Source organism: Pongo abelii, chromosome 15, assembly GCF_028885655.2.
Source record: "Pongo abelii isolate AG06213 chromosome 15, NHGRI_mPonAbe1-v2.0_pri, whole genome shotgun sequence".
NCBI lineage: Eukaryota > Metazoa > Chordata > Mammalia > Primates > Hominidae > Pongo > Pongo abelii.
The window spans coordinates 67691771-67715508 of record NC_072000.2 but is presented as its reverse complement, the minus strand read 5'-3'; the positions used below and the strand labels follow the sequence as shown (position 1 = coordinate 67715508).

Genomic DNA, 23738 nt, shown 5'->3' with positions numbered 1-23738 from the left:
TCTGCCACTTACTAGATGTATAACCTTGGAAAAGAAACTTAAGCTTTCTAGTCAGATGTGGTGGCACCTGCCTGTAGTTCCAACTACTTGGGAGGCTGAGTAGGGGATTGCTTGAGCCCAGGAGTTTGAAGTTACAGTGAGCTATGATTGAATTACTGCACTCCAGCCTGGGTGACAGAGACTCTGTCTCTAAAAATAATAATAAAGGCTGGGCGTGGTGCCTCACGCCTGTAATCCCAGCACTTTGGGAGGCCGAGGTGGCTGGATCATGAGGTCAGGAGATCGAGACCATCCTGGCTAACACAGTGAAACCTCTGTCTCTACTAAAAACACAAAAAAATTAGCCAGGCGTGGTGGCGAGCGCCTGTAGTCCCAGCTACTCGGGAGACTGAGGCAGGAGAATGGCGTGAACCTAGGAGGTGGAGCTTGCAGTGAGCTGAGATTGCGCCACTGCACTCCAGCCTGGGGAACAGAGAGAGACTCCGTCTCAAAAAAAAAAAAAAAATAAAAATAAATAAATAAATAAATAAATAAACTTAAGCTTTCTGTATCTTAGTTTCTGCATCTAAAAACGTGGAATAATAGTGCCTACATCAATAGGTTATTTTGAGGATTAAACAAGATAATACGGCCAGGCTCGGTGGCTCATGCCTGTAATCCCAGTACTTTGGGAGGCCGAGGTGGACAGATCACCTGAGGTCAGGAGTTCGAGATCAGCCTAGCCAACATGGCGAAACACTGTCTCTACTAAAAATACAAAAATTAGCTGGGCGTGGTGGCAGGCGCCTGTAATCCCAGCTACTCAGGAGGCTGAGGAAGGAGAATTGCTTGAACCTGGGAGGTGGAGGTTGCAGTGGGCCGAGATTGCACCACTGCACTCAAGCCTGGGTGACAGAGTAAGACTCTGTCTCAAAAACAAAACAAAACAAAAAAACCCTAAACCAAACAAAACAAATGAAACAAAAACCAAGATAATACAAGTAAAGTGTCTGCCACAGTTCCTGGCTCATAGTGTTCAATGAATGCGAGTTACAGTGATGGAAGACTTGGACCATTGTTTCTACTTTCTTTACTTTATGATCTCATAAAAGGTCACAGTTAACCTCTGTATCTTATTAGTCTTTCCTCTGTAAGATGAAGAAAATAGTAGCCATATATTCAATTACTTGGATATATTAGTAGCAAACGACTTAAACACAGAGATAACTTGGTATATAGCGTGAAAAGACCCGGCTCTTGGACAAACAGGATTCAAATTGTGGTTCCACTCATTACTAGCTGTCTGACATTGGGCAACCTCCTTGATCCTCAGTTTTCTTATTTTTGAAATGAAAATAATATGTATCTACAGAGTTAAGGCTGAAATTAAATACTGCATATGAAAATGCACTAAATTGCTATGTACATGCTTGCAGTTATTTTTACCAATACCATATGAGATTTTTACAAGTACCATACTATGCATTGTCCTTATTGGTTTATTTTGTTTCAATAACAGTGTGCTCAGATTTCAGTTTTCACCCTCTTTTGGTTGCTTGCCCCTTAGAATGTGTTAGCTCTGATTCGTACTATGTTCATAGATTTTACCCAATTTTATTGATATCTCAAAAGCAATGTTCTCTCTCTATGATAGGTAAGAAGCCTAGATGTAACACTCAACCATAGGCTGCATTTTCTAAAATATGGCCTTGGTGTATTAAGAGACTCAGTAAAAATAACCTATTGAAAAGCAGCATACAGTTTGCTAAATAAGGCTTATTTCCATGTTTAGTAGGTCATTGCAGTGTTCTTTCCTTGTGTTCTAGAAGGACTTAACTCTATATGCATAATTCCTTTTTTAATTTTTTTTCCTGAGCTCCCTGTCACTTAGAAAATGCGTAGTTTTTTGTTTTTTTTTTTGTTGTTGTTTTGTTTTGTTTTGTTTTGTTTTTTGAGATACAGTCTTGTTCTGTTACCCAGGCTGGAGTGCCGTGGCGCCATCTCAGCTCACTGCAACTTCTGCCTCCTGGGTTCAAGTGACCCTTCCACCTCAGCCTCCTGAGTTGCTGGGATTTCAGGTGTGCACTACCACGCCAGGCTAATTTTTTTGTATTTTTAGTAGAGAGGGAGTTTCATCACGTTGGACAAGCTGGTCTTGAACTCCTGACCTCAAACCATCTGCCTGCCTCAGCCTCCCAAAGTGGTGGGATTACGAGTATCAGCCACCACGTCTGGCCAAAAATGCATAATTCTTAAGATTATCTTCTTTGAGTCTAAACTTTTAAGAAAAACAGAAATCAGCCGGGTGTGGTGGCTCATACCTGTAATCCCAGCACTTTGGGAAGCTGAGGTGAGTGGGTCACGAGGTCAGGAGTTCAAAATCAGCCTGACCAATATGGTGAAATCTCTCTCTACTAAAAAATACAAAAATTAGCCAGGCTTGGTGATGCATGCCTATAATCCCAGCTACTCAGGAGGCTGAGGCAGGAGAATTGCTTGAACCCAGGAGGTGGAGGTTGCAGTGAGCCGAGATCACGCCACCGCACTCCAGCCTGGGTGACAGAACGAGGCTCTGTCTCAAAAAAAAAAAACAACAAACCAGAAATAAATTACTCTTGATCAATTACATTAGGAAAGAACTCCTGGCAGGGTCACTTTAAATTATTTCCTTTCATGCTGAAGATTCATAAATGTTTCACTTAGTTCTCAACATTTAGAAAACCTCAGATTCAGGGTCTAAAAAGTAAACTGAAGCTTGAAGAGGTTAAGTGACTTGCCTGTCAGGATTCTTTTGGGTGTCCATTGTAGAAATCAAACTCTACAGTGGCTTAAACAAAAAAGGGAATTTACTGGCTCATATAACTGAAACTAGCTTAGGTATAGCTGAATCCAGCAGTTCCAACAAGGCTGATGGAACTTGGCATTTGCCAAAGTCTCTTCTAAAGGATTGGCTTCCTCTAGGATGAAGGAAGGAAAAGGGAGACAGTTATAAGTAGCTCTAACTTATATCATTTCATGGTTTCTGATCCAAGAGGAAGAAAGGCATCCCTCCTCCAGCATTCAAAAAGCAAATCTTGGGGAAGACCCGGTTGAATCATGTACCCATCTTGAGTCATGTACCCATCTCTCTGGGGGAGGAGGGAGGGAAGAGGGAAGCACCATGAGTAACAGTCCCATCAGAATCACATAAAGTGAGGGAGGGTGTGGGCCTCAAAGGAAAAGAAGGGGACGGTTGGGAGGCACATATTCAAAACACCAAGGCCAGACCACTATTAAAGGCAGGGCTAGGATTAGAAACTGGAATCTCAGTCCTGGTGCAGTTTTAGAGGTTACAATGAGGATGAGAAATAGATAAGCTTAGAGCAAAAATACTTTGAGCCTCTTTTATTTTTTGTGTGTTTGTTTTTTGAGATGGAGTCTCACTCTGTCGCCCAAGCTGGAGTGCAGTGGCACGATCTCGGCTCATTGCAACTTCCACCTCCCAGGTTCAAGCAATTCTCCTGCCTCAGCCTCCAGAGTAGCTAGGTTTACAGGTGTGTGCCACCATGCCCAGCTAATTTTTTGTTTTGTTTTGTTTTTGTTTTTTTGAGATGGAGTCTCGCTCTGTAGCCCAAGCTGGAGTGCAGTGGCGCGATCTCGGCTCACTGCAAGCTCCGCCTCCCGGGTTCACGCCATTCTCCCACCTCAGCCTCCTGAGTAGCTGGGACCACAGGTGCCTGCCACCACACCCGGCTAATTTTTTTTTTTTTTTTTGTATTTTTAGTAGAGATGGAGTTTCACTGTGTTAGCCAGGATGGTCTCAATCTCCTGACCTCAGCCTCCCAAAGTGCTGGGATTACAAGCAGGAGCCACTGCGCCCGGCCTAATTTTTGTATTTTTTAGTAGAGACAGGGTTTCGCTATGTTGGCCAGGCTGGTCTTGAACTCCTGGCCTCAAGTGATCTGCCCACCTTGGCCTCCCAAAGTGCTGGGATTACGGGCATGAGCCACTGTGTCCGGCCACCTCTTTTTTTGTTGTTGTTGTTATTTTTTTTTAGAGACAGGGTCTCATTCTTTTGCCCCGGCTAGAGTGCAATGGCATGATCATAGCTTACTGGAGCCTCAAACTCCTGGGCTCAAGTGCTCCTCCCATTTTAGCCACCTGAGTAGCTAGGACACACAGGGCCACCTGAGTAGCTAGAACAACATTTGTGTACTACCAGACCTGACTAACTTTTAAATTCTTTTGTAGAGATAGAGGTCTTGCTATGTTGCCCAGGCTGGTCCTGACCTCCTGGGCTCAAGCCATCCTCCCTCCTTGGTCTCCCAAAGTGCTGGGATTACAGGTATGAGCCACTGCGTCCAGCCTGAGCCTCTTTTAAAAGAATATATATTAGAATGAAGGGTTGGGTGCGGTGGCTCACGCCTGTAATCCCAGGACTTTGGGAGGCTGAGGCAGGCAGATCACTTGAGGTCAGGAGTTCAAGGCTGGCCTGGCCAACATGGTGAAACCCTGACTGTACTAAAAATACAGAAATTAGCCAGGTGACGTGGCATGTGCCTGTAATCCCAGCTACTCAGGAGGCTGAGGCAGGAGAATCACTTGAACCCGGGAGGCAGAGGTTGCAGTGAGCTGAGATGGTGCCACTGTACTCCAGCCTAGGCAACAGATTGAGACTCCATCTCAAAAAAGAAAAAAATTAGAATGAAGCTAAAGCTCTGAAATGAAGTCAAATAACCATTTTGTTTAGTTTTAGAGGTAAATGGATATTCTAAAATGGAAATCCCTGCTATTGCTAATGAATGCTCTCACACACACATTGTCTAATTTAGTGTAGAAGTAGATTGAGAGGCATGCCGGTGATTTCCCTGCTTCTTGTTTTCTTCCTGTCACAGGGGGTATGCCAGAAGAAAATTTTGAGGGGGAAAAAAAAACTCAACAGAAAACTTCCTAAAGTTTAGTTTTTAGATGGCTAAGGAATTTTTTAAATTTTTTTTATGTTTTTATTTATTTATTTGTTTTTTTTTTGAGACGGAGTCTCGCTCTGTCGCCCAGGCTGGAGTGCAGTGGCGTGATCTCGGCTCACTGCAAGTTCCGCCTCCAGGGTTCATGCCATTCTCCTGCCTCAGCCTCCCGAGTAGCTGAGACTACAGGCGCCAATCACCACGCCCAGCTCAGCTAATTTTTTATATATTTCGTAGAGACAGGGTTTCACCGTGTTAGCCAGGATGGTCTCAATCTCCTGACCTCATGATCTGCCTGCCTTAGCCTCCCAAAGTGCTAGGATTACAGGCGTGAGCCACTGTGCCCGGCCTATTTATTTATTTTTTTTTGAGACAGAGTCTTTTTCTGTCATCCAGGCTGGACTGGCACTATCTCGGCTCACTGCAACCTCCACCTCCGAGGTTCAAGCTATTCTCTGCCTCAGTCTCCCAAGTAGCTGGGACTAGAGGCATGCACCACCACACCCAGCTAATTTTTGTATTTTTTGTAAAGATGGGGTTTTGCCATGTTGGCCAGGCTGGTCTCAAACTCCTGGCTTCAGTGATCCACCCACCTCGGCCTTCCAAAGTGCTCGGATTACAGGTGTGAGCCACCACACCTGGCTAGATAAGGAGTATTAAAAATAAGAAAATAGACGACTGTGATAATAAGTAGTATTTATCAAGCAGTTAATAGATGCAAGGCACTGTAGTAAATGCATAACATCATTTCAATTTGATGAGTATCCCGAGTTAGGAATTGTTAGTCTGCTTATTTGCAGGTGAGGAAACCAAGGCTGGAGGAAGGGGTTAATAATCTGCCCTATCTCCTGACTGTCAGAGCTAAGATAACTTTGGATTTCAGAGTGGGTTCTCACCATCATGCTTATTATTAGGTATAGCTTTAAGCTCATTTAATTGTGTAATTTGACTATTTTACAAACAAAATTATTGCTTGTGGTACATTATTTTGTATTTTATCCTGTATGAAATAAAGGGCACTTAAAATTGGCTTTCTTGCCGGGTGCGGTGGCTCACGCCTGTAATCCCAGCACTTTGGAAGGCTGAGACGGGCGGATCACCAGGTCAGGAGATCGAGACCATCCTGGCTAACACGGTGAAACCCCGTCTCCACTAAAAAATAAAAAAAAAATTAGCTGGGCGTGGTGGCTGGTGCCTGTAGTCCCAGCTACTCAGGAGGCTGAGTCAGGAGAATGGCATGAACCCGGGAGGCGGAGCTTGCAGTGAGTGGAGATAGTGCCACTGCGCTCCAGCCTGGGCGACAGAGCAAGACTCTGTCTCAAAAACAAAAACAAGGCTGGACGCGGTGGCTCACACCTGTAATCCCAGCACTTTGGGAGGCCGAGGCGGGCGGATCACGAGGTCAGGAGATCGAGACCATCCTGGCTAACACAGTGAAACCCCGTCTCTACTAAAAATACAAAAAATTAGCGGGGCGCGGTGGTGGGCGCCTGTAGTCCCAGCTACTCGGGAGGCTGAGGCAGGAGAATGGTGTGAACCCTGGAGGCGGAGCTTGCAGTGAGCCAAGATCCTGCCACTGCACTCCAGCCTGGGTGACAGAGCCAGACTCCGTCTCAAAAAAAAAAAAAAAAAAAAATTGGCTTTCTCTTCCTGTTTTTTTTTTTTTTTTCCCAACTCTGCTTCCCTGTCTGTGACATAAGGTCTCTCTGTCTTGATCCATCAGTGACACAGGGCTCTCACTAAGGACAGCGCAAGGGTCCTCTGATAGTCATCTCTGGAATGCAGCTTAAACTGCTAACTAGGGAACTGGAACACCTAAACACTTTAAATCTCAAGCAATAATTATACATATTAATCACATGGAAAGCTACGAATAAGCCACAACCTTTGAAGCACATCTGAAAATGTAACTAGAGTATTTAAACTGTGACCCAATAAAATGTCACTGCTGAGGATGTTTCCTGGTGGGTAAATGTAACTAAAAGAAATATGACACCAAAATCCCTTGTCTACAGTAGCCATGTGTATAGTTTTTTCTTGTGTATACTCTTTTCTTTAAGAGGGAGTCTCGCTCTGTCACCCAGGATGGAGTACAGTGGCATGAACTCGGCTTACTGCAGCCTCTACCTCCCAGGTTCAAGTGATTATTGTGCCTCAGCCTCCTGAGTAGCTGGGACTACAGGTGCGAGCCACCATGCCCGGCTAATTTTTGTATTTTTAGTAGAGACGGGGTTTCACCATGTTGGCCAGGCTGGCCTTGAACTCCTGTTCTCAAGTGATCTGCCTGCCTCGCCTCCCAAAGTGTTGGGATTACAGATGTGAGCCACCGTGCCTGCAGTGTGTACTTTTTCTGTTGTTTTCCTAAGAGGCAGCTACTGCCTCAGGCTTTCTCATCCTCACCGTTCTTTCCTCTCAGTCCACCACCAGCCTCATGTACCCCCCACTCCACACACACCAAACTAGTCCACCTCTGATGATGATATCTAATCAGCATAGGTCTTTTCCTCCTCTACTGGTTGACAATTGTTCTGACGATGCTTCTACTTATAATTTTAGTCCTCCTTTAGTTCACCAGCCAGCCATCATTTGATAGTCAGTGTCTTGGTCTCATCACGTGGCTAGCTCACTAGTAGATTCATGATAAGCTCAGTTTTGATATCTGGGAAGTGAATGCTTTCATCTGAGAGCAATAAACTACGTTTTGTCACTTGATAATGCCCTCTCAGATGGCTATAATGTTTTTCTTTTCTTTTCTTTTTTTTTTGTTTTTTGAGATGGAGTCTTGCTCTGTCACCCAGGCTGGAGTGCAGTGTTGCAATCTTGGCTCACTGCAACCTCCGCCTCCTGGGTTCAAGCAATTCTCTTGCCTCAGCCTCCTGAGTGGCTGGGATTATAGACAACTGCTACCAAACCCGGCTAATTTTTGTATTTTTAATAGAGACGGGGTTTCACCATATTGGCCAGGCTGGTCTCAAACTCCTGACCTTGTGATCCACCTGCCTCGGCCTCTCAAAGTGCTGGGATTACAGGCATGAGCCACTGCGCCCGGCCTAGAATGTTTTTCTTCACAGGCTCCATCATGTCACACTACAGAATCCAACTTCTGGGCTTAAGTGATCCTCCGACCTCAGCCTCTGGAGTAGTTGGGACTGCAGGCCTGTGCTATTGTGCCTGGCTTCCAAACTTCTTTTTTTTGAGACAGGTTTTCACTTTCTCTCCCAGGCTGGAATGCAGTGGCATGATCACAGCTCACTGCAGCATCGACCACCTGGGCTCAGGTGATCTTCCCACCTCAGCCTCCCAGTAGCTGGGACAACAGGAGCGTGCCACCAGGCCAGGCTAATTTTGAAATTTTTTTCGTAGATAAGGTGTTTCACCATGTTGCCCAGTCTGGTCTCAAACACCTGGGCTCAAGTGATCCACCCTCCTCAGCCTCCCAAACTGCTAGGATTACAGGCATTAGCTGTGACATCCAGCCGAAAAAATTCTTCCAAATATATGTGTATTTGTCCATAAAGTATAGACATACGCTACCATCATTAGCTTAACTCAATCAATATATACACTTAGAGTGAAGTTCAATTCTTAATAACAGTGGATGTAGGCTGGGCCCAGTGGCTCACGCCTGTAATCCCAGCACTTTGGGAGGCCGGTGGGGGCGGGTGGATCATTTGAAGTCAGGAGTTCGAGACCAGCCTGGCCAACATGGTGAAACCCCGTCTCTACTTAAAATACAAAAATTAGCCAGGCGTGGTGGTACATGCCTGTAATCCCAGCTATTTGGGAGGCTGAGGCAGGAGGATTCCTTGAACCCGGGAGGTGGAGGTTGCAGTGAGTCAAGTTTGCACCACTGTACTCCAGCCTGGGCGACAAAGCGAGACTCCATCTCAAACAACAACAACAACAAAAACAGTGGATGTAAATTTACATTTCAAGTAGCCTTGATTTTTTTTTCTAGTCAAAATTTGATTGAATTTATCAGATTGGTATTTTACTTTTGAAAAGTGGCTGTCAAAGATTTGATACTGGGCCGGGTGTGGTGGCTCACGCCTGTAATCCCAGCACTTTGGGAGACCGAGGCGGGTGGATCACAAGGTCAGGAGTTTGAGACCAGCCTGGCCAACATGGTGAAACCCCGTCTCTACTAAAAATACCAAAAAAAAAAAAAAAAAAAAAGATTTGATACTGAAGAGTCAGTTCTAACATTTTCTTCTTGTTCTCCCGTGGTTTATTTGCAAAGGACTCTTAGAGTCATTTGTCTGTTTTATGAAGGTTAGTTTAATTAAACTTAGATAATATAATCAGTAAGTCCACTTAGTTGAATCCAGAAACTGCAATAAGAAACTGCAATAAATCGTATGTTGTCAGGGGCTGATTGGGTGGGCCCACCACTGCCAACCCCTAGGAATGGGTAACTCCCACTTTTCCCTGAGGACATCTCCTATGCTGTTCTAGGCCAAGGCACCATTCCATGGACTGAGGGCAGAGCCATTCACTCTATATAAAATAGTAGTTGACCATAATGCTTTTTAGATTAAAATTAAATGTAAATATATTTCCTAATACTTTCTTTTACTGCATCCGAAATAGATTGTCTTGCACTATTCTTGGAGTACCGAAATCCCTGGGATACATGGGAGAAATTACTGGTCCAGAGAACAATTTCTCACATAGGCAAGGATGTTTCCATTTTAAAAAACCTGCTCATTTCAGTTGCTCAGCCATTTTATAGAAAGTGAAATGACTTTGAAATGAATTGTCTTTATAGAGATCCATAATTTGCAAGCAAAATCCCCACTCTATGACATGTTCTAAGCAACAGCTGTGAGAATTTCAAACGTGCACTATGCTTTTAACAGTTCAACTGTTGCCAAGGGAAACTGAATTGGCTTCAAAATCTTCCTTGGTTTTAATTCTGAATTTACCCTCAATCAAACATTGAAGAAAACAGGTCCTTGGCTGGGACACTGAACTTTCATGAAGACTGTACAGGATATTGAGATATGGAAATTTAAGGTTCTTGAGGGTAGGAACTAGACTGCTGGTATTCTATAGTTCATACTTAGTGGTAATGAACTTTATCAAGGCAAAAGTGGGCACTAGCCATACAGTGGCCAATCATCTGGAGTCAGTAGGGGGAGCCTGCTTCCATCTAAGAGTCATCTTTTCGTTTTCCATTTCAGTTCAAAGCAGGAATATTTTTATCTTTCATGGCACAAAATTATTTTTCCACTCAAGAGCCATTTCTGGGAGTGTGCAAAGAAAATTTCAAAACTCTAGTGTTTAACAACACAAACAGGAGAAATGCAAATGCATTTTTCGTTATCACTTGTACATATGGTACATATAGTTTTATTTATATATAGCTCTATTCCCTAACGTATCGAAAAGATGATATAATGCTGAGGGAAAAAAACTAGGCTACAGATCGACACACATTATTAACATAAAAAGAAAAAATACTAAAAGGAAGTATGCAAATACTGTAAGTGGTTATCTCTGAGTTGAGAAAATATGAATGTTAATTTTTTTGTCCCCCCCATTTTCTAAGTTTTGAACAACTGGTACTCTGACGTTTGTAGTTAGCATTAATAATTTCTTTCTTTCTTTTTTCCTCTCAAAAAATGTATGTACGGTGCGTTCAAATACATTAATCCAAGATTATTATCTGGAAATGTACCATTTGGCCGTTTGCATTCACCAAGCATGCAAACACATCTCCAAATATCTCATCGCTTGTTCTAGATAGATTTAAGTAGTCTTCTCCATTAACTCTTTCGGGTCCAACTTGCCAATTAAAATCTTGAAACTCCTAGTTTGGAGCTGGGTGTTTCCGAGCTCTGAGCAGTCGGCTGACCGGCGGGTTATTCTGAATGAATAAACTGCAAACTGTGGCGACAGCGTTCCCACTTGCATTAACTAAACGAGCGCTGGCCTCAACGCTACAGGGGTCTGATATTCAAAACAGACGTTTAAGGAAAAGGAGATGAGGTGAGAGAGAATTCGAAGAAGGTTCAGCGGAGAGCTACTGCTGGAGGTTTCAAGGGACCCATTTACACAAGCAGTGGCGCACCGGCGCGGGCGGGTGATCTTATTCCTGTCTACGCATCACAGGGTCCCATCCACAGTGGGACTCCCCAAACCCTGAGGGGCCACACTAGCTGCAGGGCGGGATCAAGTCTCGGGGGCTCCCCCACCCTTAGCCGACCCATGCCCTTGGAATCCTCCGGTCCAAGACGACCGCCGCCCAAAGGCTCCGCACAGCACGGAAAGCCAGCCCGCTGATCTGCTAGTCGCACACCTCCCGGAATTAAAGAGCTCCTCTCAAGCCCAGCGGCTTCTCACTTCAGACCGCCCCACCGCTGGGCGGAAGCGGCGGCTGCACCGCCCGAGATCGCGGCTGCATCCGGGTCCCTCACGCTTCGGCCCAATCCTCGACCTCCTCTCTTCCCACCCTCCTGTTTCTCCGCCCTCCTGCCGCCAATACCTGATCAGGTCTCAGCCGAACATGCTGTCAGGGGAGTGAAGGCGGATACTGGCCAATGAGGCCTCGCTTCCCGTTCGAAGTCTCCAGTGGGCGGGCGCCGGAGGCGGGCGCTGCTGGCCAGAAGGTTCGGTTGCGCGTGTGCCATGGACTCAGCCGCCCGGTGATATTGACAATAGGAGAGAGAAAGGGGCATTGACTGGGACCCACCGCGGGTAGCGAAAGGTGGCTCTGGCAGCGGCGGCTCCAGCTCCTGCGGCTCCTCCTCCTTCTTCTGTCCCCTTCTCTTGCTGCCGCTGCAGATCCAGTCTTCCTCCCTCCCTTCCTCCCCTCCCCACGTCGTCGCTGCCGCCGCCGCCGCCGGGTCCGGGGCAACGAGCTGAGGCGCCGCCCGCCAGGAATGTGAGCGAGGAGCCACCGGCGGAGCCGCAACGGGGTCGGTGCGGATTTGATGGGACGGGCCCGCGGGGGAGGATCGTGAGGCCGCCGCCGCCACCGGAAAGCTAAGGTTCGGGTCCGGCCGTGAGGCCTAGAGGCTCCGCCGCCGCGGAACCGGAGGGACCCCGCACCGGACAGCCGTCGCCCCGGGCTCCCCGCAGCTGCCCGGACCTCCCCCTGCACGTCCCGGTCCCGCCGCCCGCCCCCGCTGCGGCCACCTCGCCTGTCTCCCGCCCCTCCAAGCCACAGATCATCTTCGGATTCTTCCCCAGAAGCTTCAAGGTAACTTCGTCCCTCCAGCACCGCGGCTCGCCCGCTTCCCTTCTTCCTCCCGGTCCTCCTGGGGAACCTATGGGGCACCGGCCTTGGGAAGGCCTGGCCGGGCAGGCGAGGGGTGCGGTGGGGTGGGGTGGGGTGGGGTGCGGGTGCGGGAGCGGGAGCGCCCGTCCCACTTGTCTGATTTACCTACAAATGCTTCTGATGATACCTCTCATTCACTCTGCCCCCTCCCCCCTTTTTCTCCACCTTCTGGGAGTGGAGGCGTTTTCTTGCCCCCCTTTATCCACTGGCGGGGGCGGGGAATAAAGGGGGGTTTGGTGTGAGGAGGATTCTCTAGCAGCTTATCGTCTCCAGGGCTTGGGGTGTGGGTTAGGAGCAAAGGGAGTATGTAAGCATCCCCACAGACAAACCGCTTCCCTGTCTTTCCCTACTTCCCCTTACCCCCTTTGGATTATCCTGAGCCATGGAAATGCCCGGTACCTGCTGATTAGAGGATGATAAAGCTTCGGGAGCCCTGGCCCAGGGCGAAACCTGTTTCCCTGGGCTTTGCACGGACCCGCTGTTACCTTACGTTCAGTTTTGCAGTGCTCCAGGGTTGCGATCCTTGACGTTTATTCTGGGCCTCGGGCATAAGGGGTAAATGATTTTTTTAAAAGCTACCTATATATCGTCTGTAGAGATGAGAGATAAGGAATAAAGAAGAAACAAAAAGAGTGATGGAAGAAGAGGATTTACTGAAATTTTGTAGTGTTAGAGTTAGAATGAAGTCTAAATAATTCACATACCCGGTTGGAAAATCGGCCCCTAAATTTACAACGTACAAATAAGATGTGGAGCTTTTGGCTGATGCAGTCATTTTGATATTTTAAAGTGATCTTAACATCTATAGTCATTCATAGTTTGTGATTCTATTTTGAATCCATCACATTATATTAAGGCTAAATTAGGTAGATTTTTAAAAACTTTTTTTTTTTTTTAAAGAAAACCAAAGAAGACTTCCAAATTCCAAACGTTAACATCATATGTGTGTATGTGTTTTTAAATGTTTTTGTTATTTTTACATTGTCAAAATCCACGTAATCCAGGTAACTTTTTATTCTCACGTGTTCAGGAAGAAATTCCCTTACTCTTTTATTTAGAAGTTAAAAACCACTTGTCTTGTGTATTGGAATGACAGGTGAGTAATTGCATTTCAGCATTTCCCCCATATGCATTACTTCTATCCGAGTCTGCCATTAGTCTTGCATGAAGCCTCAGTGCCATGGAAATGATGGCATCTGTTTAAATTGGTGAATGAAATTAAGCTTAACGCTTGTTACTTTCAGGAAATAGCCTTCATTTTAATAACTCGAGAGGGTTAAACAATGCAAAAGTGCTGTTCAGTTCCATAAGTTTGATGGAATGAAAATTGGTATTTGATGATGAACTTCAAGGTCTAAACCTCAAGGGAAGTCAACTTGGTTGGTCAGTAGGCTGTGAATTTATGTTTTCAGTTCAACTTTGGTACTTGATTTTCTCATAGTTTTTATTAAGCTTTAATAACGTAAGGTGGCTTCATTCAAAAAGAAGACTTATTTGAAATATTTTAATTATGCCTTTTATGTGTTTTGTTTAAAGTAATCTAGCCTGTCCTCATTTGCAGTGTGGTATAGTTTATCATAGCTAACATAGCACATCCCATTAAAAGTTATGCCTAGATAATTTCACTAGTAGTAAATTTCACCTTGCTGTGATACATTGGTATAGATTCTTGAAGTACACTAAGGGTTTCAACTCCAGAACCCATTCATAATATTAAATATCTTGGGAAAATGTATCGATGGAAGTTTTCCAGCTACAGAATAGCTCCAAAAATTACTTGAAGATGTGAAGAGCTTTGCAGTTAGAAAATGGGCAGGCAGCATAGATTTCTTTAAGCCTAGATGAGTATCTTTAATGCTTATAATGGAGTGGCACAATACATTAGAGTTCTGATATTGTTTCCATGATACTTAAATTATTTTCATGTTTTCCTATTAACATATGACTTTTCTTTTCTTTGTTTCTTTCTTTTTTTTTGAGAAGGAGTTTTGCTCTTACTGCCCAGGCTGGAGTGCAGTGGCACGATCTTGGCTCACCACAGCTCCGCCTCCCGGGTTCAAGTGATTCTCCTGCCTCAGCCTCCTGAGTAGCTGGGATTACAGGCATGCGCCACCATGCCTGGCTAATTTTTGTATTTTTTTTTTTTTTAGTAGAGATGGTGTTTCTCCATGTTGGTCAGGCTGGTCTCGAACTCCCAACCTGAGGTTATCTGCCTGCCTTGGCCTCCCAAAGTGCTGGGATTACAGGTGTGTGCCACCATGCCTGGCTTTTTCTTTCTTTTTTTTTTTTTTTGAGATGGAATCTTGCTCTGTCGCCCAGGCTGGAGTGCAGTGGTGCCATCTTGGCTCACCGCAACCTCCGCCTCCTGGGTTCAAGCGGTTCTCCCTTCTCAGCCTCTTGAGTAGCTGAGATTACAGATGCATGCCACTGCGCCTGGCTAATTTTTGTATTTTTAGTAGGGACAGGGTTTCACCATGTTGGCCAGGCTAGTCTCGAACTCCTGACCTCAAGTGATCCACCCACCTCGACCTCCCAAAGTGCTGGGATTACAGGTGTGAGCCACCGGGCCCAGCCTTTTTTTTTTTTTTTTTTTTTAAAGATGGAGTCTCACTCTGTCACTCAGGCTGGAGTGCAATGGTGGGATCCTGGCCCACTGCAACCTCGGCCTCCCAGGTTCAAGCGATTCTTTCACCTCAGCCTCCCGAGTAGCTGAGATTACAAGCACCTGCCATCATGCCCAGCTAATTTTTGTAATTTTATAGAGCCTGAATTTCACCATGTTGTCCAGGTTGGTCTTGAACTCCTGACCTCAAGTGATCCACCCATCTCACCCTCCCAAAGTTCTGGGATTACAGGCGTGAGCCATTGCACTTGGCCAAGATAAGACTTTTCTTAACTGATTTTGTTTTCTTTAGCACATATTCCCATTTTCATGAATATTGTATATGGGAATTTTAGAATTGGTATAACTCACATGTATGCTTCCACCTTGGGAATGTATGGGTTTATGATACTTCTTTCTCTTCAGTAGGGATATGTCCTCAGCACCAACTACTCCTCCATCAGTGGATAAAGTAGACGGATTTTCTCGGAAGTCCGTCAGAAAAGCCAGACAGAAGAGGTCGCAAAGTTCCTCACAGTTTAGGTCTCAAGGCAAGCCTATTGAGTTAACACCTCTGCCACTGCTAAAAGGTAAGGCTCATGACCAGGTGATACATTCTTTTTCAATTGATCTTTCTACATCTATATATAATTTCCTTTTTGTAGAGTTTTATATGTGTTGCAAATTGAAGGGATGGGATACTTCACATACATTGAAGTTACTAACGTGTGACCAGATATACCCACTCTCCTTTTTAAAGGCTCAATTTAGTCTGTCTTTGGGCAAGTTAAAAGAAACTTATTATCAGGAGAATATCTCACATTGATGAGTAGGTAAACTAAGTACTAGAGAAACTTTAAGATGTCTGGGTTTGTGTTTTTCATTTTTTCTGCTGTTGACATTTAGGGATACATTATATGCAATGACAACTACAGATTATGCTGTCTTAGGAAGTAGACCCTAGTAGAAGAGATGGTACCATTCATTAATTTACGTATAGAAAATGGTATTTGGAAGAATTCATTTTTAAAAATCAAGAAAAAAATTGTCCATTTATATTTGTTTACATGTACTCTTGTTTTCAGATAGTACAAGTAGAAAAGGTATATGATGATCATACTTGTTTAGTATGATCTTTTCTTTGAAATTTGTTAATTTCTTAATTTTAATTTTTATCTCTTGAGATAGAGTCTCCCTCTGTTGCTTAGGCTGGTTCACAGCAACCTCCACCTCCTGGGTTCAAGTGATTTTCCTGCCTCAGCCTCCTGAGTAGCTGGGAGCACAGGTGCCCGCCACCATGCCCAGCTAATTTTTGTATTTTTAATAGAGACAGGGTTCCACCATGTTGGTCAGGCTGGTCTTGAACTCCTGACCCCAAGTGATCTGCCCACCTTGACCTCCCAAAGTGCTGGGATCACAGGTGTGAGCCAGCGCACCTGGCCTGAAATTTGTTAAAAACAAGTTTTTTGGTTTTTTTTATTTTCTTTTGAGACAATCTCATGCTGTCACTCTGGCTAGAGTTCAGTGGGGACAGAGTGAAAGTGCAGGTTGAGGCCGGGCGTGGTGGCTCACGCCTGTAATCCCAGCACTTTGGGAACCCGAGGCAGGCGGATCATGAGGTCAGGAGTTCGAGACCAGCCTGGCCAACATGGTGAAACCCTGTCTTTACTAAAAATACAAAAATTAGGTGCAGTGGTGGGCACCTGTAATCCCAGCTACTTGGGAAGCCGAGGCAGGAGAATTGCTTGTACCGGGAGGCGGAGGTTGAAGTGAGCCAAGATCGTACCCTGCACTCTAGCCTGGGTGACAGGGCAAGACTCTGTCTTGGGAGAAAAAAAAAAAGAAAGTGCAGGTTGGGGCTCACTGTGGCCTCTATCTCCTAGGCTCAAGTGATCCTCCCTTTCCCGAGTAGCTGGGATCAACTTCCCGAGTAGCTGGGACTACAGAAGCATGCCACCACACCCAGCTAATTTTTCCATTTTTTTGTAGAGATGGGGTTTTGCCATGTTGCACAGGCTGGTCTCGAATTGCCATGGTGTTCCCGTGCCAGGACTGTAGGCGTGAGCCACCGTGCCCGGCCCAACACGTTTTTAATGTGAAGAGTTTTTTCTAAATTAGGCATTTCAATTTTTGTTTGGGTGTGTGGTTACTTTTTGTACCTTTTAATTTTCACCATGTTTGCTTCATGTTTATGAACAGGTGTTGTTTGAAAAATATCAGAACATAGCTTTTATAGTGTGGAAACTATCAGAATTTACCTTTGAAGGTGAATGTTTATGTGCTGAATACTGAAGAATGGGAGAAAGGGGATATGAACAACACAATGAGCTTTAGTGTGGCTTGGAGGAAACCAGGCAACCTGGTTTGCTAGTTCATTATTGCAGACTTATTTCTGTAACAGTTTGTGAAATCAGAAGGTATTATAAGAAAAACTGGAATGTAACCGGAAAAGATCCTCAAAATTTAGCTTAGGATATTTCAAGCTTCTATTTTTTCCATATGAATACTTTTTTTAAAAAAGGGAGAGAGATTCATAAATAAGATTCCAATGTTTATACAAAATTTTTGGAAACTGAATACTGATTACTGTAAAGATGATATATCTACCAGTCAGTAAAGATGAGCTCCTATGAGCTTTGGGGGAGAAAATTTTGACTAGAGGTTTTGCTGGTAAATATGAAAATAGTCATTATGAGGCTTTGGAAAGAAAATGTAGGAAACACTGTAGATTGAACTATGCTTGAAATACAAAGTTGGGAGACACTGATTTTTAGTAATCTATTTAATCTGAGGTAGATATGTAATAGCTGTTAACGTCTATATCTGTGAAAGACTTCATTCTGAGGAAGCCAGTTAAACTTTTTTTTTTAGGATTAGAAGGAATTTAAAAACTTACACTAATTTCTTGGATCTTATGGTAAACAATTAAATTAGGACTTCACTGACCACTCATAGTCAGGGTATTGGTTTTGTGGGTAGTGAAGCATTCATGAGAAGAATTTGGACACATACTTTAATGTATTTTTTCTTTAATGCTTTAATGTCTTTTTTCTTATTTTAAAAAATTATGGTAAAGTATACATAACATAAAATTTACCATCTTAACCATGTTTAAATGTGCATTAAGTGCCTTGACATTGTCATGCAAGCATCCCTACCATCCATCTCCAGAACCTTTTCATCTTCCCCAACTGAAGCTCTGTACCTATTAAACACTAACTCCTTGTTTCCCCCACCAGCCCTTGGCAACCGCCGTTCTGTTTTTTGTTTCTATGAATTTGACTACTCTAGGTACCTCCTATAAGTGATGCCATGCAATATTTGTCTTTTTGTGACTGGCTTATTTCACTTAGTCAAGTGTCTTCCGTGTTCATCTCTGTTGTAGCAGGTGTCAGAATTTCATTCTTTTTTAAGGCTGAATAATTTCAGTGTATATACATACCATATATTTTTTAATCCGTTAATTCATTGGTGGACACTTGGGTTGCTTCCACCTTGAGGCTGTTGTGAATAATGCTGCTCTGTCCATGATGTACAGATACCTGTTTAAGTTCTGGCTTTCATTTCTTTTGGGTATGTACCCAGACGTGTAATTGCTGGATCATATGTTGAATTTTTTCAGGAATTGCCATACATATTGCCACAGCAGCTGGACCATTTTTCATTCCCATTAGCAGTGCATGAGGGTTCCAGTTTTCTATATCCTCACCATCACTCATTTTCTGCTTTTTAATTTTTTGATAATAGTCATTATAATGGGTATGAAGTGGTATTTCAGTGTGATTTTGATTTGCATTGCCCTAATGATTAGGGATGTTGAGCATCTTTTCCTATGCTTTTTGGCCATTTCTATATCCTTTTTCTCACTTTTAAAAGTGAAGTCTGCTAGTATTGCCAGTTTTCCAAGAACTCTTCTTTCCAAGAATGTGATTTTTTGAACTTGTATATTTTGCCAGTATGAGAGAATTGGAGAGTAGCAGGACTATATACTCACAAACCTAATTCCAGATTGACTAACAGTGATTGTTATGTAGTAAGCACATTCTGGTAAATATTCTGGAAAGTATTCTATAAATTAGATATCCATCTCTGTCTGTAGAATAACATAAGGAAGTATAATCAGAAATAGACTTCAGTAATGTATATTTGCTCTTGATTTTCTAGGAAGTAATTTATGGAATATAAAGAAAATATAGGAGGAATTTCTTTTCTAGGATTTTTTTTTTTTTGGCCATTGCCTTAAGAGAAACCAGGATAAACACTATATGCATGCTAAAGGATAGTTATTGATTTAATTTTCTATAGTATTGCTTTGACTAAATTGGGTTAATTTTATTTGGAGTACAATGTAAAATGTGGTTGAATTTTGTGAGTTGTTTTAAATAATGAAGTAAAAGAGGTGTCCTCAAGGTCTTTAATTTCAGGGGAGTTTGAATACGATAATTATATAAACAGTGATTATATGACTCATCTTTTTAATATGTCATTTTTGAATGCTCAGATATGCATTAATAACCACTTGTTTTGTGCGTATGCATTATCAGAATGTTTATTATATGCATCATAATCTTTGACAGATTTATAAATAATACTGCATTAATTCTTAGTGTTTTAAAGTCTGTTCACTTGCAAAACTGCAACATAATGTGAAGGGAAAGTTTTTGTTTTGCCCTATTTCTTTTTTTTTTTTTTTTTTGAGACGGAGTTTTGCTCTTGTTGCCCAGGCTGGAGTACAGTGGTGCGATCTCAGCTCACTGCAACCTCTGCCTCTTGGTTCAAGTGATTCTCTTGCCTCAGGCTCCTGAGTAGCTGGGATTACAGGCGCCCACCACCACACCAAGCTAATTTTTTTGTATTTTTAGTAGGGATGTGTTGAGACCAGCCAGGCTGGTCTCAAACTCCTGACCTCAGGTGATCCACCTGCCTTGGCCTCCCAAAGTGCTGGGATTATAGGCGTGAGTCACTGCACCCAGCCTATTTTGCCCTATGTCTAATAGGTGGGGTTTTGAAATCTGTATCACTGATGTTATTTCCTGTAGAAAGCAACACCACCTGTAATTCTGTATAAATATACCTGGTTTTTCCGTATCTGTGTGTTAGGAAATTATAGGATGAACTTTGCAAAGATAGACATTTACATTTTCTCCATCTTTATATGCTTTTGTGAAAGTGCTTTTGGAGAGTCTTAACATTTTTGAGGCTGGGTATGGTGGCTCACACCTATAATCCCAGCACTTTGGGAGACTGAGTTGGGAGGCTCGCTTAAGCCCAAGAGTTTGAGACCAGCCTATGCAACCTAGTGAGACCTCATCTGTACAAATAATTTAAAAAATTAGCCAGGGTGGTGGTGTGCACCTGTGGTCCCAGCTACTTGGGAGGCTGAGACAGAAGGATTGCCTGAACCCAGAAGGCTGAGGATGCAGTGAGCTGTGATTGTTCCACTGTGTCCAGTGTGGCTGACAGAGTGAGACCTTTGTCTCAAAAGAAAAACATTTTTTTCTTTGAGTCTAAAAGATTCTTATTCATTCACTGATAGGGAAAACCTAGTAGAGGTTTAGTGCCTTACTTACTTGATAAGAAAGTAAAATCTTGGGGGAGGCCGACAGGGGGCGGGTCATTTGAGGTCAAGAGTTTGAGACCAGCCTGGCCAACAGGGTGAAACCCCGTCTCTACTAAAAATCCAAAAATTAGTGGATGTGGTGGTGTGCATCTATAATCCCAGCTACTCAGGAGGCTGAGGCAGGAGAATCACTTGACCCCGGGAGGTGGAGGTTGCAGTGAGCTCATGTTGTGTCACTATAGACTCTGTCTTGAAAAAAAAAAAAAAAAAAAAAAAAAGGAAAGAAAGTCAATACTTGGATACTTTCCTTACACTTACACAGCAGGACATGAAGCAAGCCTTGACTGTTATCTAGGTAAGTTATTGAATAAGACAGTCAAACTAAACACTTAGGCAAACACACAAACACACACACACAAATTTATGTTAATAATAATCAGTGGTAGTACCACCTTGCTGGGTGATTTACGTTCTCTCCTCACCCCAGCCTCCTGTGTCTCATTTCCTTGCGTTGACTTTAAGCGATTCTATAAGTTTAGATTTGGGTGAACGTTTTTTGAAGAATACTGCCTCTTTGAAGATGGAATTATAGTGAAAGTGGCATTGTTATTTCTTTTTTTTGTTTGTTTGTTTTTTTTGAGACAGAGTCTCGCTCTGTCACCCAGGCTGGAGTGCAGTGGCGAAATCTTGGCTCACTGCAACCTCCGCCTCCCAGGTTCAAGCGATTCTCCTGCCTCAGCCTGCCGAGAGTAGCCGGGATTATAGGTGTCTGCCACCATACCTGGCTGATTTTTGTATTTTTTGTAGAGACCATGTTGGCCATGCTGGTCTCGAAATCCTGACCACAGGTGTGTCCGCCTGCCTAGGCCTCCCAAAGTGCTGGGATTCTTGGTGCGAGCCACTGCGCCCGACCGCTGTTGTTATTTCTTGTCTCATAATTCATTATACATTTCTGAGGCATTTTGCAGATAGTTTGTACATTCACTTTTAGATATTCTTACAACTATGTTGACTAGAGGTCCCATTTAGCAGAAAGAAACCCTTTGCTTCTTTGGTGATGATACTCTTTCTCTAGTGAAAACACTTAAAAAAAACCCACCATAGTTTTAAGGTTCAGCTTACATTTTTATTTTTTAGGGTGACAATTTGTAAGAACTTTAAAAATTATAATTTGAAACTAGTTTTTGTGCCTTTTTTTTTTTTTTTTTTTAGACGGAGTTTAGCTCTTGTTGCCCAGGCTGGAGTGTAATGGTGCGATCTCGGCTTACCACAGCCTCTGCCTCCTAGGTTCAAGCGATTTTCCTGCCTCAGCCTCCCAAGTAGCTGGGATTACAGGCATGTGCCACCACGCCTGGCTAATTTTGTATTTTTAGTAGAGATGGGGTTTCTCCATGTTGGTCAGGCTGGTCATGAGCTCCCGACATCAGGTGATCTGCCTGCCTCGGCTTCCCAAAGTGCTGAGATTACAGGCGTGAGCCACCATGCCCGGCCGTTTTTGTGCCTTTTTAATGATTGCCTTTTTTGTCTATATCTGCTTTGTGTATAGTAAAGCAGGCACATGCAATATAATACCAGATTTTTATAACGAGTGAATGCGCTAAAACCTATTTAGAATAAGAATAGTCTCTTAAGAGGCCAGGTACAGTAAGTAACTCACACCTTTAATCCCAGCACTTTGGGAGGTCGAGGTGGGGGGATTACTTGAGTCCAGGAGTTCAAGGCCAGCCTGTGCAACATAGCAGGCCCGTCCCAAAAAAAAAATAAAATAAAATATTAGCTGGGTGTGGTGGTACACGCCTGTAGTCCTAGGTACTTAGAAGGCTGAGGGAGGATAGTTTGAGCCCAGGAGATCGAGGCTGCAGTGAGCTGTGATTGTGCCACTGCACTTGAGCCTGGGCAACAGAGTGAAACACTGTCTCAAAAAAGAATAGTCTCTTAAGGAATAATGTCATCTATTTTAGTGTTTACTACGCTCCATGTTGTGATACAGTGTCGCATGGGTTTTGCTGGTCCACAAGAGTCCTAGCTTACCACTAGCTGGGTTGCCTTGGACAAATGAGTTAACTGCTGAAAGCTTTGGTTTTCCTTGTCTGTAAAATGATGATGACGTTAATAGTCAATAGATGTGACAGTGCCACATTCAGTAAATACTAGCTGTTGTTATTTAGTGGGGGTTTCAGAAGTTAGAATATGAATAATATGAAGTTTTTATGACATATTTTCCTAGTAAAAAGATGGAAATTGGAAATTTCTCTGAAAATTATGAAGAGCATAATTTTGCAGCCACAAACGTTTTTCAACCAAAAATTTCAAAGAAGGAGTTTTTAAATATGGTGAATTTAATAGAATAGCTATTCTAAACATCTTCACCTGGAGAGTTGCATCTACTGCATTAGTATCTTGCCATGTTATTTAGTGTAATGCTTTTTATTTTTAATTTATTTATTTTTTGAATAGATAATACAGCCATATGGTTCAAATTCCAAAGGTTACAAAAGGATGTGTAGTAAAAAATTTTCCTTCCATCCCCTCTAGTTTCCCTTCCCAGAAGCAACCAGTCATTATACTCTTGTATAGTAGGTATAGAGATTCTTAAATCCTTGGTTGGATTTAAAATGCAGTGAGCAGCCTAAAATTACGTGAACATTTTGTATGTGTGTATCTATTTTAAAAATGGGGAATCAATAGCATTTTTCAGATTCTCAAAGGGATATCTGACTTAAAACGGGTTAAGATCTATTGATCTAGTTTGTACCTTCGACTAATGATGTGTGTTCCTTAGGCATCCAAGATTTGTGTGTGTGTGTGTGTGTTTTGAGACGGAGGTTTGCTCTTGTTGCCCAGGCTGGAGTGCAGTGGCCCAATCTCGGCTCACTGCAACCTCTGCCTCCCAGGTTCAAGCAATTCTCCTGCCTCAGCCTCCCAAGTAGCTGGGATTACGGGTGTGCACCACCACGCCCGGTTAATTTTGTGTTTTTAATAGAGACGGGGTTTCATCATGTTGGTCAGGCTGGTCTTGAACTCTTGACCTCAAGTGACCCTCCCACTTTGGGCCTCCCAAAGTGCTGGGATTACAGACATGAGCCACCGCACCCGGTCATGTGTGTGTGTGTTTAAAAAATAACCATAAGCTTTACTTTTGAACTGAAAGAACATCTATATGTTAATAGATGTTAAAGTTCAGTTTTAGAACCTTTGAAAAAGTGTGGTAATAATTTTTTTGGGGGGAAGCAATTTTAAGATCTTGCACAAAAGCAATTGCCAAACTGTTATTTTTTTCTTTTTTTTAATATTTTATTATTATTTAAGTTTTAGGGTACATGTGCACAACGTGCAGGTTTGTTACATATGTATACATCGCAAGGACAAAAA

The 23738-nt window shown here is 43.3% G+C and overlaps 1 protein-coding gene across 3 annotated transcripts in view; it reads left to right on the top strand.

Moving 5' to 3' along the window:
* Positions 1-11523: 11523 nt before the first annotated feature.
* PPP2R5E (protein phosphatase 2 regulatory subunit B'epsilon) overlaps positions 11524-23738 on the top strand; it is a 175439-nt gene continuing 163224 nt past the window's right edge. Inside the window, exons 1-2 of one of the 3 annotated variants that reach the window (XM_063715592.1) lie at positions 11524-12126; positions 15236-15396. In XM_063715592.1, coding sequence (XP_063571662.1) covers positions 15240-15396 — 157 coding nt within the window. In that variant the 5' untranslated portion in view covers positions 11524-12126; positions 15236-15239. Of the gene's footprint in view, positions 12127-15232; positions 15397-23738 lie in introns of all 3 variants that reach the window. The other 2 variants (XM_024231677.3, XM_024231676.3) reach the window with 2 other exon arrangements.